General features: G+C 46.0%; 3 protein-coding genes across 3 annotated transcripts; 2 read left to right on the top strand and 1 right to left on the bottom strand.

The window, feature by feature from the left end:
- Positions 1-1,545: 1,545 nt before the first annotated feature.
- LOC9270827 (uncharacterized) lies at positions 1,546-5,220 on the top strand. Its single transcript, XM_015776438.3, has 5 exons — positions 1,546-2,074; positions 3,807-4,103; positions 4,218-4,436; positions 4,539-4,667; positions 4,750-5,220. The coding sequence occupies exons 1-5, from the start codon at positions 1,769-1,771 to the stop codon at positions 4,975-4,977; spliced, it is 1,179 nt and encodes a 392-aa protein (XP_015631924.1). The 5' UTR covers positions 1,546-1,768; the 3' UTR covers positions 4,978-5,220.
- Positions 5,221-5,568: 348 nt separating this feature from the next.
- On the bottom strand, positions 5,569-8,130 carry LOC4332261 (uncharacterized). The gene is made up of 6 exons (XM_015776439.3): positions 7,736-8,130; positions 7,243-7,317; positions 7,077-7,163; positions 6,885-6,989; positions 6,732-6,802; positions 5,569-6,056 (listed from the first exon to the last, which is right to left on the bottom strand). Exons 1-6 carry the CDS (start codon positions 8,063-8,065, stop codon positions 5,768-5,770), a joined length of 957 nt encoding a protein of 318 aa, XP_015631925.1. The 5' UTR covers positions 8,066-8,130; the 3' UTR covers positions 5,569-5,767.
- A 3,898-nt stretch (positions 8,131-12,028) lies between these two features.
- Positions 12,029-12,756, top strand: LOC9272607 (uncharacterized). The gene has a single exon (XM_015773064.3). It carries the CDS (start codon positions 12,183-12,185, stop codon positions 12,573-12,575), a length of 393 nt encoding a protein of 130 aa, XP_015628550.1. The 5' UTR covers positions 12,029-12,182; the 3' UTR covers positions 12,576-12,756.
- The last annotated feature ends 1,864 nt before the right edge of the window (positions 12,757-14,620 follow it).

Raw genomic sequence — 14,620 nt, 5'->3', positions numbered from 1 at the left:
GTCATGGTGATTAGTAAATTGGTGATCAATGGATCATCGAAGTCATAAGATGAATATGTAAGAGTTACTCTGACCAATTGTAAATATATGTCAAAATTAATTGCTATTAGCTACAAAATTAATTTCTCTCTACATGTATATAAACATGGACGAAGCTGGAACAAATATTACCATATGTCCTATACATATATATTGCGCGGTTAATATTCTAATTAGTCATTTAAAATTCCTTAAAATGCTCTCAAGCTGCCACGTGGTGCTCTAATAAATTAGGGCAAATATTAGAAATTCTAAGAAAAAAAATCAAATTATCTATTACTTAATTTTCACTTAAATCGGTAGGTCCAATATTATAAACTGTTAGATTAAATTGATCTTAGAACAAACTAAATATTACGGGGTCCCACCTCAGCATATGTGCGCACCTACGTGCGCGGGTTCGTACGCCTCCCCTCCCTTTTTTCATTTTTCTCTTTCTTCTTTTTTCCCATGCATATGCTTCCCTCCCTTTATTACTGTATCATGTGCCTTCATGAGATGATTTAATAAAAAGAATTTTGAGTATCTTGCACTCGCATTTTTCATTTGCGGCCATACTACACGGTATGTATATAGATGGACTGTATGATAATTAACTACCAATAGTTCCTTATTTACTCGAGAAAAAAAAACATGATTCAAAAGTTGTTAAGTACTAAATCCATCTCCTACTCAAGAGTTCGTGAATGGTTTTCTAAGATACCTTAAGAAAAATAGAACCCTTAAATTATTATAAAATTACATTATCCAAACTTTAGTTTGCCCTAAATCTATTTCACAAAATTTTTAAACAAACAATAATCTTACCTTTCAATAATATAAGTGCCCGCGCATACGCGCGGGCCACCTTCCTAGTTATTTTAATAGGAATGTAAGTGTAAAACAAAGGATTGCAAAATGTAGGAAAAACACATGAATGACCATTTGAATGAACCGTAGAAAAAACGTAGGAATTAGATAAGAGAGATAGACTTAAAGGAAAGTTACCAAGAGGTTGAAGCTCGATCTTGTTAAAATTTCCTCCAAATCTCTATAGGATTTTTCATTCCATAAGAATTTCAAAGGATTGGATATGATTCAATCATTTCCTTCAAAGGATTTTATACGAAATTTTTCTATAGAATTGAAATCCTCCAAAATTACTGTGTTTTCCTTCAAATCAAAGGCCCCTTCCCTTCCTTACTACCAATGACGAATCACCAAACAAAAACGCCTATAGCCGCTTTAGGTTTTCCCGCGTAAATACTAAGTGCGCGCGTGATTATAGTTGATTAATTACCCGGCTACTATGTAGTAGTCGTCGTCGTCACGATCACATCGCGCGGGAAAGGATTGCTACGTGCGTACGGTGGCCGGCCGAGCACGTCGTCGGAGGTGGGGGGCGAGAGAGCAAGTGGGGCGCCGTCCTTCCTTCCGTCCCACACGTGTCCCACGACGCGCGCGTCATCCCACTCATCCAGCCGCCGACGCCGACGTGATCCCCGACCCTTTCCCCCCCGGGCCGGTGCCTTTCCGTTCCCTGCTTTTATTCCCCCTCTCTTCCAGTATTCCTCCTCCTCCCCGTCTTCGCAACGGCGGCAACGCAACCAAACGCCAAGACGCAAAGCGACCTACGTACTAGCTGGCTAGTGGAAGAGAAAGGCGGAGGCGTCACGAGACCGGTGCAAGTGCGACGCAACTTTTTCTCCGTCGAGGAGGAGGAGGGTGTGTGTATATATAGGTGCGGCGGATGGAGAGGACGAGGAGCTGGTTCGGGAGGAGGAGGAGGAGGAAGGCGCGGGGAGAAGGCGGCGGCGGCGGAGGGGAGGAGGGGGAGGGGCAGAAGGTGGTGGTGGACGGGTCGGAGATACGGGAGCTGGTGGAGGACAGGGAGGCGTTCGGGATGTTCGCGGAGAGCAAGTTCCGGGAGCTCGACGCCGACGGCGACGGCAGGCTGTCCGTGCGTGAGCTGCAGCCGGCGGTGGAGGGCATCGGCGCCGCGCTCGGGCTGCCGGCGCGCGGGTCTTCGCCCAACGCCGACCACATCTACTCCGAGGTACAGAACGCTGGAAAATTCTTCGTAGTGCTGCCCGGCGAAAAAAAAAATCGTTCAGAATGCTGCGCCGGCCAGCCGCCAGACACTTCTTTCGAGAAAAACAGATTGGTTTTACTATCTCGTTAACAACTTAATTAAGCCTTGCGCGTTGAGAAAAACAACACTAGACATTTTTTGGGTGCTGCTTCTAGTATCAAAGTTCTCAGTAATCAGTTCAAACTTAGAACCTCAATGAAGAATGCTAACAGTTGCACAACTAGTAGGGAAGTTATTACCATCTTGCTCCTGTCCTTCTAAGTCAAACACTTAGTAAATCGTTGACATCAATTTCTAGTAATTTGTGCAATTTAACAACGATTTTGCTATATCTCACTTGAAAGTTTTTTTCTTATCTCTCACTTGATTTTCTCACTCAAATTTACAGTGCATTTTCTTGTAAGTTACAGTGTAATTTATGAAACTTACACTGTAACTTTTGTAAGTTACACTGTAATTTTTGAATCTTCGCATGTAAATTTTAAATTTTGTATTGGATTTGGTCTTTTTCTTGAGGATATGGTAATTTAGTGTCCATTATGGTGTTTCTTAATTGTTTTTTGCTTTTTATTAAATCTATCGGATTTTAATCCAAAGATTAAAAATCTGTGTGATACGATCATAAAAATCTTTTGAAAGATGTATAGGTACTCCCATTTAACAACACGTAAATTGTATGTTATGAAAGCATTTCTCATGGTGCATCTTAAAAACGTAATCTTATTACGTTAAACTATATTAACATGAATTTTTATAAATTAATGGTCAAAGGTATTCACCTTTGATTTAGGACAAAGCTAAAACGGCAAGTAATTTAAAACGAAGCAAGTACCTTTATGTAAGTCTGTTCTCCTGAGTTTGGTATTAATGAATCGTACATATGTGAATACATATGCACCTTGTATAGTTGGCATGTAATGCGGTTCTTGAGCAAATCTTTGTAATTTGTCGAGTAGAAACTGTTTTTGACAAGTAGACGTGTCAATTATTGAATCATAGTATTATTGCTTTCCTAGAAATAATTGCTCAATTATTGCAAGGAGTACTAGTATTTATCAGACAACCTGAAAGAGACATGGTCTTATCGCAAAAGAAAATGAGGATAGAAAAACTGTGGCTGGTGTATTTAGCAGATCGATCATATGGTAACAGCCTAGATTTTTATTGATATCTAATCTGCCTCAGTACTAAAGCGTTTGTCAGCCTGAATTCCAGATTGGCAGAAAAGAGACTTTACCATGCAATGCAGGATGAGGGCTTGCCCACAGGTCCATGTCAAGATGCCCTGAACCAGAGTTAAGCTTGCCATTGGAGAACCTAAAACGTCACAGTCCAAACTTCCAATATCTTTCTGAAGCAATGACAGAAATTCTTGTGTCCCAGGCTCCCAGCCAATTTGTTAAAACTTTCTTATGCCGGCTTTCACATCGTAGTTGCTGAGTCCTACTTCAGACAGGAACACCAATGCAACTATGCAAATAGCATTCTGGCAAATCATGTTCTTTTCTTTTTGCCATGTCTGATATTTCTTGAATAATCCACTAGCAGCATCTTCTGCCGATGGCAACCACTGGTTCTACGGAGATAAAAGTCCAGATTTGTCGGCCTATTTGTTTGTTCTGTTCATCGATTAGTGGTAGTGAACTAGTGGCCAGGCATTCTTCTGTACTAGTTCACAAACCTGACATGCATGCAGGCAATCAGCGAGCTCACTCATGGGAAGAAAGAGGAGGTGAGCAGGACAGAGTTCCAGGAGGTCCTGTCCGATATCCTCCTCGGCATGGCGGCTGGCCTCAAGAGGGACCCGATCGTTATACTGCGCATCGACGGCGAGGACCTGAGGGACTTTGTTGACAGCCCCAGGTATGAGCCAGAAGCTGCTGCCATCTTCTCAAAGATAGGTTCTGAAGACATGTCTCTGCGTCAGTGCCTGCTAGCTGCTCTTCAGCTGCTGAATGTCGACAACGGAATGCCACCAGCTTCTGACCCTTGGGTAAGTCAACTGGATGCTTCCATGGTGATATTAATCATGACAAAATGTAGCTGTACGTATCAATCGAATCGTGGGGATTGTTATTGAGAAAATATATCTGTGTGGCATTAACAGGTTGCAGAGAACATCATAGAGCCGGCATTGCAGAAACTCCCTGCCGGCCAGCTTGAGCAACCGGCCTCGCAAGATATCTTCTTAGAACAGCTCAAGAAGCTCCTGAGCAACATCGCTGAAAGGCTTCAGGAGCAGCCTGTGATTGTCGCACACACCGAGAACACATTCGACGGTAGTTGTGTCAAGAGGCTGCTGGACAACAAATTCGAGCTGGACAAGGTATGCTAAACTGTGGTTCATCCTTAGGTTCTTAACTTTTTATACAGGTTATTGGTCAATGACAATACTGATCTATGGTGCATCACTTTGTTTGTATGCCAGTTGTTGGATTCTGTCTGGAAAGATGTACTCATAGAGCATAAGAACAAAGGATCCAGGGAGTGCCTGATAGCCGCACTCGATAAGATGGCAGATGCAGCAGGCTTACCACCTTACGGTGCCGTTAATCAGGTAAAAGCCCCAACCTTTACTAGCTTTGCATCTCAATTTTTTTAGTCAATAACACAACCATGGTATTTGTGGAATATCTCAGGTGGATGCCGTGGTGAATGAGGCGCTCAAGACAGTTAATGCTGATGAAAGAACAGCGGTAGACGAGGCCGGGTTCAAGAAACTACTGACAGATATCCTTAGGGCAGTGATGATGCAGCTGAACAGACAGCCGATTTTCGTCTCGAACAGCACCGTAGTTCACGAGCCATTGTTCAGTTCATCCGCAATTTTATCCTCGCCTCCAGTGAAATCATCGCCGAGTGAATAAATTAAACCATATATGAATGTTAATGTGCTTGACAGTGGTCTATCTGTAAGCAGTGCCTGTGATGTTGCTTTTTTGTCTGATCAAGCACTGCGGGGGCATGTATAGACTGGCTACAACCTGACGAGATGTAAAGAACACTTCCGTCAGTCTTGCTAGCCTGATTGATGTATAAGTTTGGAATAAGGCTTTCAAGCTATACAGATTGATCAATGGCAAATGCAACTATTTTGCAGTTTGCATTCATTGGGGGACTGTTTATTCTCCAGGAACTGTTCAGCTCTCTAATGATAAGGTTTACTATTTAGTTACTCAAGTTCTGTTATTCCACCTGTTCAAATGAAGAAAGAAACGACAATGTTCGCTCACTGTGGCTTTTACGGCTCTTTCGAGGTTTTCGTTGGATCTATATCAGTTTTGATGTAAGAATTGAGATTGTGATAAATCACAGGTTCAGGAATAATTTTGCAAACATGTTACTGCTGTCAATCAGGAAGCTTTGCTTGCAATATAACTACGGAAATTAGCAAGTTAGCCTCAACATATAATTTGAAAAGAAATGCAAAAACGTCATGAAAAAGATACCAAACTGAATAATTTGAAACATTTTCCCTTCATTCTGGTCAGGAAAACCATTGTCATTCCAGAACTAAGCAACAGGTGGAACTTCTAAGCAGTGCATTCCTTCACTTCAGTATCCAGATGCTCATGCATGTCAGTACATGGAAAGGGAAAATCTCTCATCTTTTCCTAAGGTTACCCTGATTCAGCAATTATGCCAAGGATGATACCCCTAGCTATTCATCTTTTGCATTTTGGTCTTCGTCTTAGAAACAATGAAGTCATCATCGTCATCATCTGTGTCACTGCTTGCCCTCCTCTTCTTCTGCGCGGTAGTTTTTCCAGAATCCTTTACGGCTGAGTTGGTTTTTGTAGCAGATGACAACTGTGGCTTTTTGGTTGGAGTGTCTGGCCTTCTCTTTGCAGAGGTTGTTTTCACTGGCGACTTCAGTTTCTGGCCCTGTTTCTTCTCAAAGACCTTTTGAGCCACATCCACTGGGAGTAAACCCCATTCCATCAACCTATACACATCCAAATGGTCATTGAAGAGATTAATTTCCTTAAATAAGAGGAAAGTCTATGCTTCAAATTTTGTACATTGAACAATAATTTAACAAGTGACTAGGGTTTGAAAACTGGCACCTGACCAGTTAATACTATGTAGTCAATGTTAAGTTTGGGTTTGTTATGACTGGGCTGTACAGTAACAGATGAAACAATTTTGTGCTGTGCTAACTGCTGAGAAAATGATTAGATAAGGACACCACTGGGAACCATCTGAAAACGGAAAAGATTGGTTGAAATAGTGAATCATGAGCCTATTTGGTGTAAACAAGAAGAGATCGAACAAAAATCACTGCATGAGGATAAGGGTTTAGCAAATTATAGAACATGATTGTTTGCATTCAGAAGTAGTTTAACTATTTGGCACTCTTAAAAGTTCCTCAAGCACCATATTACATTATCAGGCATGAAGATAAGGGAAATGTTATATGCTAACCATGTAGTAACTGTAATAACAAGTATAAATCAAAATCAAAATCCACAATGATATCTACAAATACCTAGTAAATCTTGTATCCATTCTTCAAAGTGGTGTCTAAGCATCATCGAAGTGACCCAAACAAGCTAAGGCTACACCTGGTTGGCTAGTGATTAATCGAAATAATTTCATATCGCATAGACATAAGTCTTACCAGATTGCAGCCATTTCACTAGTGGGCACCTGCTCATAGAGCGATTCATAGAATATCCTCAGTGGATCCCTCTGCAGTGAAATAAAAACTAAAAATTTCTGTATGAAAAAAATTAGAACCAACAAAGTTTGGAAAATGTTAGAATGGCCATACTTCTTGAGGAGGATCATGCTTCTGCCCTGGCAAATCATACACCTTTTTCTCTTTCTTCACCTTCTCTGCATCTCCCTTTCTAGTGGCAGCACCCTTCTTTATTTTCTTTTCAAGTTTTCATCATTCGCCAAGTAAAGAAACTAACTTAGAAACCAAGCAAAAGAAGCTTAAATCAATAGATTGAATACCTACCTTGGTATCGATTTCCAGATCCTCATCTTTTATTTTCTTAACCTTGGAGGTCTTGGTCACAGCTGAACTTTTCTTCTGCGCCTTTGGCTGAAATTTTCACATGTTCTAACCTCAACAACAGAACAAAGGAAAATTAAGCTGGATCAAATAGAAGAATAATTGCAACCTTGCGTTCATCATCGGAATCGGTTTCTTCCTTCTTAACCTTAGCCTTAACGGTGCTTTTCTGCTTCTCTTTTCCCTACAAGACACAATAATGATGCGATCTTATACATAACTTCAGAAGAATTTATAGGCAAATCAGTGGACTAAAGAACATCCAACCAGAAGGCAGATCTCGTACTGATAAAAGGTAGGACAGAATGCATGCTTCAAATCCAAAATGTAACTTGATCATCATCAAGGGAGTACACATCATGCTAGTGCAGCTGTGCATATCGTTCTATTTCGAAACATTTAATGTAGTAACTAAAAACCAATACTACAGGAGATTTCCAAATCGAAGGAAACCCTAGAACAAGATAGTACTAATAATTAGGACACAAAAATCCTAAGTTGCGCACAATGTCCCGCAAAAGACTGCAATTATCACAAAACATCAAAACAATCAAGGGGGCTGCACTAATATCTCTATCCATCAAGAAAGGACCGGATCGAACCTTATTGGACCGCGAGAGCGGCACGTGGTAGTCGTCGTCATCGTCGCCGCTGTCGTCCTCGTCCTTCTTGGCCTTGGAGGCACCCGCATTGCCCGCCTTCTTGGCCCGAGAAACCGCGAGCGGCACGTTGTCCTCTTCATCGTCATCCTCGTCTTCCTCCTCCTCCTCTTTATACTTGGGGGCGGCCGCACCGCTCGCTTTCTTCCTTCCCCGGGCATGCGAGAGCGGCACGAAATCGTCTTCATCGTCGTCTTCTTCCACCACCTTCGGGCGCCTCTGGACCGCTGCGGCGCCAGCGGAAGCGGCGGCGGCGGCGTCTTCTCCGGCCATCGCTAGGGTGGGGGCGAGGGTTTTCGGATTTTTCGCGGCTGGAATTGGGGGAGAAGCGAGACCGCAAGGCCGAGCGTGACGAGGAGACCCCTGGCTTTACGGGTATTTGGGCTCAGAACGCTCAGGCTGCTACTTTATTGGGCTGCATTCTGTTTAGGTCCTACACGAAGCGTTAGGTAACATGGGCCTCTCCTGGGAAAGTTCTCCCACTAGTTACCCTTGTGGCCCATATCCGGATATGCTTTCATCAAAAGGAATAAGTTTTGACTCCCTTGACTGGTGGTCGAATCTAATCCCTATTCATGATATCTTGATCCTTAACTATTAAAACCGATATTATTTGACTCCCATGACGGTTTTGGAGGACGGTTTCATTAACATAGCACCTACGTGCAGTGTTGACTTGGTCTTCGCACAACGTGGCATTTATATAGCATTAAAACTAGAAAAAAATGTGGGATCCATATATCATTCAAAAATATTGTGGGACCCACTGACATGTGGGTCCCACAATCATTCTTCACAGCTTCACTTATTGTTCCTCCCTCTCTATCCCCTCTCTCTCTCCTTTCGACAGAACCAAGGCTCATCGGCGGTGGTGGTGGCGGCGAGCGGGCAAGAGCTCGGCACGGCAGCACCATCTCTCCCCTCTCCCTTCTCCACCCTAGGCGATAGCCTCGGACGGTGGCGGCGTTGTCGACGGAGTAGATCGCGACCACGATATTTACAGAGTATGGGGATCGTTGGTACCATGGTATATGCGAGATTGAGATAAAAGAGACGGAGACAAGGATTTTATACATGTTCGGGCCCCTTATCCGTAAGATAATAGCCCTACTCCAGTTGGTCGAAGCCAGTGTTACTCTTATTCATCAAAATCATACAAGTACAATATTTCTGATAACCTATCTAGTCATCATCGACTTAGCGGCATGGAACACCACACATAGTCAACGACGAGGTAGTCTTCATCCTCGAATACAAACTCGGCGAGATCAGACATAGCGCTAGATCCCTCTTGTCGGCCTCTGTGGCACCAGATTGGGTATGTCTAGGCTTATCTCTGATATCGATGTCTGGCGGTGTGTATTGGTGTCTATTCTGACTGAGCCTCCCCTCTCCTCCTAAGGGGTCTTGTATTTATACCCCCAGATATCCCCTAGTCCAAATAGAACTAGGGAGACAATTATGGATACAATCCGAGTAATCCTTATAATTTCCATGCAGGACTCTCCTTCTACTTCCTTATTTGGGAATACCTTCCGTATATGAGGCATGACTCCATATAGACTTGGTATATGGTGGACCCCGCAGAGCCTAACCCAAAATCATTAGGTATGTCTTATCCATAACACTTACGAGCGCTTCGCAGGTGGTGGCGGGTGGGGGCTGGAGTAGTGGTGGCGCGCCCCATGGCTGGCGGCAATGGCCGCAGCCGAGGAGGTTAGAGACGAGAAGAGTGACGGCGACGGGCGGGCGAGAGCTCGGCGGTGCCACCTCTCCCCTCTCCCCTCTCCCTTCTCCACCCCCGACGATAGCCTCGGACGACAGCGGAGGTAGAGGAGTAGCTCAGCGGTGTTGCGACCAGCCGAGTCACGAGTCGACAGCGGAGAGCACCTAGCCGAGTGCTCTGGGGCAAGACGATAGTCGATAGAGACAGCGATGACGGGGCAAGTGGCGACGAGATCGTTGAGGCGGAGGTACGCAGATGACGCGACCGACCCAATCACGAACCCTCGCCATGGAAGTACACGACCACAGGGAGCCTCTCATCCCCACCACTAGCGACAGCGGCGCCGGGCTGAGAGGTAGAGTCGCAGATTTCCTCCCCTCTCTCTCTCTCTCCAACCCTTCTTCCTCCTCACTTTCGCTCCCTTATCTATCTATCTCTTTCTCTCTCTCTCTCTTCCCCTTTGACCGGGAGTGGGGTATCGTGGCGCAAGCGGAAGAACGTGGCGGCGCGGGGTCATAAGGAGGAGGCGGGAGGTGATGTTTGCACGCCGCGCAGCAAAGACCTCCCGTTCCTCCTGCAAGATACGGGCCGCGGAGCCCGAGAGGCGGAACTAGGGGTGGTTGTGCTTCGCCCCGACTGACTCCACGAAGGCGGCGGGTAACCGTCGCAGGAAGGAGATGACGTGGTGGTCGGGGGCCTTGAGCGAGAGGCGCAGCTTGGAGACCACGAAGATGGGGGTCGGCGACGACGAGAGGAGGCCGGCCAGCAACACGAGTGACCGGAGGTCCCGCGCCTAGGACAGCATGGGGACGGCGTCGAATAACGTGTCCTTTCCACAATTCCATTGCATCTTCACATCCACACATGCCATAGATCAGACGAGCACAACGAGGCGAGCTGTCGCCGCTCCTGCCGTCACTGCCTGCCGCCGCCTGAAGGGGAAGAGAATGGGGAGAGAAAGAGAGAGAAGGGAAAGAGAAAGGGAGGAGAAAGAAGGGAAAGAGAGGGAGATGGATGATATGTTGGGCCACATGTTCAGTGGGTCCCATATATTTTTTTTGTGTGAGTGATAAATAGGTCCCATATATATGTTTTTAATTCTAATGCCACCTAATTGCCACGTCAATGTCACGTGGGATGAAGACCAGGTCAACACTGCCACGTAGGCACCACGTCAGCGAAATCGTCTTTCAAAACCGCCGAGGGAGTCAAATTGCATCGGTTTTAATAATTGAAGGGTCAAAATATCCGGTATTATGGTTTAGGGATATGAATCAGATTTAACCATTAGTTAAGGGAGTTAAAGTGAACTTATTCCCCATCAAAATCAATAAAATGTTGAACCATACTGGCACAGTCCAGCAAAGTTTCGTATCCAGATAATAACATCTCAAAAATAAAATTCTTTTTTGAGCGGTCAAAAAAAAATCTAGTATATGCCAACCAGCTACAATACTCCTATATCATTTGACTGAGGAAGTGGATTCTTGGTGATGTGGTCAAGCATTCCCCTTAGAGCATCACCAACAGTCTATCTATTCCATTCCCAATCCTAATTTTTTAGGATTTTGGTTAAAAAAAATTTGGGGCAACAGATTCCCAAAAGAGCTCCGGACGTTTTGGAGTTCCCATCTCCAGTTTTCTAGGTGCATGTATTTGAGGGCGAGAGAATGACTCTCAATTCTCTTTCCCACGCGTTTCTCCTCTCCTTCCCCACGCGTGGGCGGCGTCGAGGCAGGTCGCGCGTGGGAGATTGCGATCTCCTGCGCACGGGAAAGGAAAAACAAAACTAGAATTTCTATTGGAAATTTAACATAAGAACCCACTTTTCGTTTTTGGAATAAATTTAGGCTATCTTTTGAAGGGAGGGGTTTTTTCATCACCTATTTTCAGTTCAGAATACCCAAAAATTAATTTTTAGAGATAGATTATTGGTGGACTATTGGTGATGCTATTTAGGCTTGTAGAGTTGTAGGCAATGAAAGGCACTCTGTTGTGTTGCAGGTGCAGAAGATCCGGAGCTGAGTCTCGCTTTCCCTCACCTTTACTCCTTTAGGCCAAAATTAAGGGCTGAGCTTAATTAGCGTGATCCACAATCTGGCATTCGATTATTGGGCTGCCGCGCGAGCCCCCACCAGCCGTGTCGTCTGTTGACTACTGAGATGGCTCTCCCCCCTTAATTTACGTGTCTTTCCCTCCACTTCACACGTTGCTATCCACGGCGGATTCCAAACGTGAACCGCTCTCAAACCGGTTTGATGACTTGATGTCGTCGTTTCATTGGTCAAGAAACTGCTCTGCAACGTCTAATTAAATTCGCACAGCGAGTCAGTGACAGTGTGACACAGACGTTCTCTGCTTCCACCTCTAGTACGTTTCTACTCTACCCGCCGCTCCGCGGCCGCGCGAGTCCACCGCTCCGCTCCACGCGCGCGCGAGCCCTCGATTCGTCACGCACACGCGCCCGCGAATAACCCATTTCATCATCTCCTCGCGCCCGCGCGCGCGGTGGCCACTAGCCCACCACTACCACTACGCGCTGGTAGTTACCCGCCCCTATCACCCCGCGCCTCGGCCTCGCTCGCTTTCCCCTACTTCCAGCGATTTCATCAAGAACCACCTAGCGAGAGCGAGACCGAGCGAGAGAGAGAGAGCACGGCGGCGATGGCGTACCAGAGGGGGGAGACGTCGTCGGTGGTGGAGGCGTTCACGCTGTCGCCGCTGCCGTACCCGGTGATCCTGATCCTGCTCATGGTGATGCTGCTGCTGGGGGTGTCGTGGTTCTTCACGTACGAGGACTTCATGGAGGAGGCGGCGGAGCAGCTCAGCTGGGCGCTGCTGCTCGTCCCCGTCGCGCTCGTCCTCCTCATCCGCTGGATCTCCTCCGTCGACACCTTCGACGGCTACTTCAGCTTCTACCCAACCGAGCGCCGCTGGAACCGCTACGACCCGGGCCCCGCCGAGGGGAGCTCCCCATGGGGCGTCGCCATGGTCGTCCTGCTCCTCCTCGTCCTCGCCTCCTTCCACTCCACCTTCCAGGACATGTGGAAGCCCTGATCATTGATTCTACTGCTACTCGTCGTCTTTGATATCCGCACGCCTATTATGCGTACGTACGTGGGGTTATACGCTGCTTGATTTGCTTGCCGGTTAGTAACTAGCTAGTTATGCATCTGTACATATACCGAGCTTGAGACTGTTAACTCTTGTTTTGTAATTAACGCGTCTGGTTTTTGTTCGGGATCGAGTTTGTTTTCTCTGTTCATCCATCCGTTTCTTCTTCTCTTGTTTGTTGTTCACTCGTCGACTCAAATATTCTTTCCCTCCCTGTTGAACGTGTGAGATTCTTTTCTTTTCTTTGCCAGATGATTGATGCTGCTCTCTTCGGCATGAAGGGATGCATCTATTCCGTTCTGAAGGCCTCGATCCTTCCTTCAAAAACTTGGGTGACGATTGGTAGGATCGAGCTGCAACCATACTATAACTACAAGAATCAGTGAAGAGACTACAGATATATGATAAATGCAGACAGTGCAGAGTTCTTTTAGATGAGGCTAGAGAGTTCGAACGCAGGGCAATCATCGCACTTGTTCGAACGTTCGTTTATCTTTCTGCTTGGCCTGCACATTTTTTTAGAGATAGAGGCTGTCCAAAGTTTGGATCTAAACTTCAATCCTTTTTTATCATATCAACCTGTCATATATATACAATTTTCAGTCACATTATTTCCAATTTTAATCAAAATCTAAACTTTGCGCTGAACTAAACACAGCAAGAGTATAGGTTATTTCCTCAAGGAAAAAAAAGAGAGCATAGGCTAGGGTAGGATTTTGAGAGTCGAGAGCTATGTATGATGTATCTCCTCAGCCCACGCTTGTCGTGTTGTCCATCGTGTGCTAGCAAGACGCGGATGCCGCTTTGACAAAGCATGGAGGAAGACAAAGGCAGGGGGTGGTTGGGCCGTCCATATATTGCCGCTGCTGCCGTCGTCGTCGTGGCGTAATTCAATCCGATGCACGAAACCTGCAGCAATCAGCTGTACGTGCCGCGACGTGCATACACGTACACCGGAATTGGCGATTCATACGAGCGTATTAACACTGCCCAACCAACCACCCTTTGCTAATTCTCATCCCGTCCAGGCGGCGTGCCGGTCCATGCCGTCGTTTATCATGCCGATGCCGGCCATCGTGCGTGTCATGCGTTCCGGCGTTTTCTCCTGCACTCGATCGTAGTTTGGTGCGAATCAACGTGCTGTACGTATAGTCGATCGAAATCGTCGATCAGTTAGCCGGTGCCCGATGGGCGATGGCCCATCGCGTTGCTATTGCCCCGTGAAAATGACCTCATCTGGCAGCAGGAATCTCCCGTACCCGCCGGTGTCCATCGATCTGTCTCCTGTCAATCCTGTGCGTGTCCATCGAAACGTCTGCTGAAACAGCGACGGTTTTAGCAGAGATACTACGGGTCGGGTATGTTTAGTTCACGCTAAAATTAAAAATTTGGTTAAAATTGAGACGTTGTGACGAAAAAATTAGAAATTTATATGTGTATAAAAGTTTTGATGTGATGAAAAAGTTGAAAGTTTTTTAAAAATAATTTGGAACTAAACAAAGCCTACCTCCGGACCCGGCCTCGAGAGTCGAGCAGGTACCATTGCCTGTCAGTGACGCGGACCGGAAGGAGAAAGACGATGAGCGATCGATCGATCGATCGAGCAGCTAGAGGGCTAGAGCTCATCATCAGCGAGCGCCACGCCGCGGGCGCCTGCATCAAACAGCAGCATATGTAAGCCTGGATCGGCTGCACACTTGGAATGATTCGGAGAGAGCAAGCAAGGGGAGCACGACAATGATGTGGTGTCCACCAAACACGGTAATTAGGGCAGGCTTTTTGCCAAAAGGGCTCCGGTTCGGTTGTTGCCATGTCTTCGCGAATCTTTTGGGCCGTCTCGGCCTTTTTAATTTTCTACTATCTCTCATACAGGGTAGTATGCCTTTGGTGGATGCTTCATGTCATGCTTTCTTTTGACGAAGCCGCGTGCGCCTGACCGACAGTAGTATGCATGTAGCCAAGGAGGACTCTTTTATTCGTTGATGGGA

The sequence above is a fragment of the Oryza sativa genome, chromosome 3, assembly GCF_034140825.1.
Source record: "Oryza sativa Japonica Group chromosome 3, ASM3414082v1".
NCBI classification, from domain to species: Eukaryota; Viridiplantae; Streptophyta; class Magnoliopsida; order Poales; family Poaceae; genus Oryza; species Oryza sativa.
This window is presented reverse-complemented; position numbering and strand designations above follow the sequence as displayed.

Bases quoted from the DNA above. Each gene is read 5' to 3' on its own strand.
- LOC9270827 (XM_015776438.3), top strand. From the start codon at position 1,769: ATGGAGAGGACGAGGAGCTGGTTCGGGAGGAGGAGGAGGAGGAAGGCG. The intron at 2,075-3,806 runs GTACAGAACGCT...ACATGCATGCAG, and splicing joins CCGACCACATCTACTCCGAG to GCAATCAGCGAGCTCACTCA. The intron at 4,437-4,538 runs GTATGCTAAACT...TTTGTATGCCAG, and splicing joins ACAAATTCGAGCTGGACAAG to TTGTTGGATTCTGTCTGGAA.
- LOC4332261 (XM_015776439.3), bottom strand. From the start codon at position 8,065: ATGGCCGGAGAAGACGCCGCCGCCGCCGCTTCCGCTGGCGCCGCAGCG. The intron at 7,164-7,242 runs GTTGCAATTATT...TGAAAATTTCAG, and splicing joins ATTCCGATGATGAACGCAAG to CCAAAGGCGCAGAAGAAAAG. The intron at 6,803-6,884 runs GTATGGCCATTC...ATTTCACTGCAG, and splicing joins AGCATGATCCTCCTCAAGAA to AGGGATCCACTGAGGATATT.
- LOC9272607 (XM_015773064.3), top strand. From the start codon at position 12,183: ATGGCGTACCAGAGGGGGGAGACGTCGTCGGTGGTGGAGGCGTTCACG.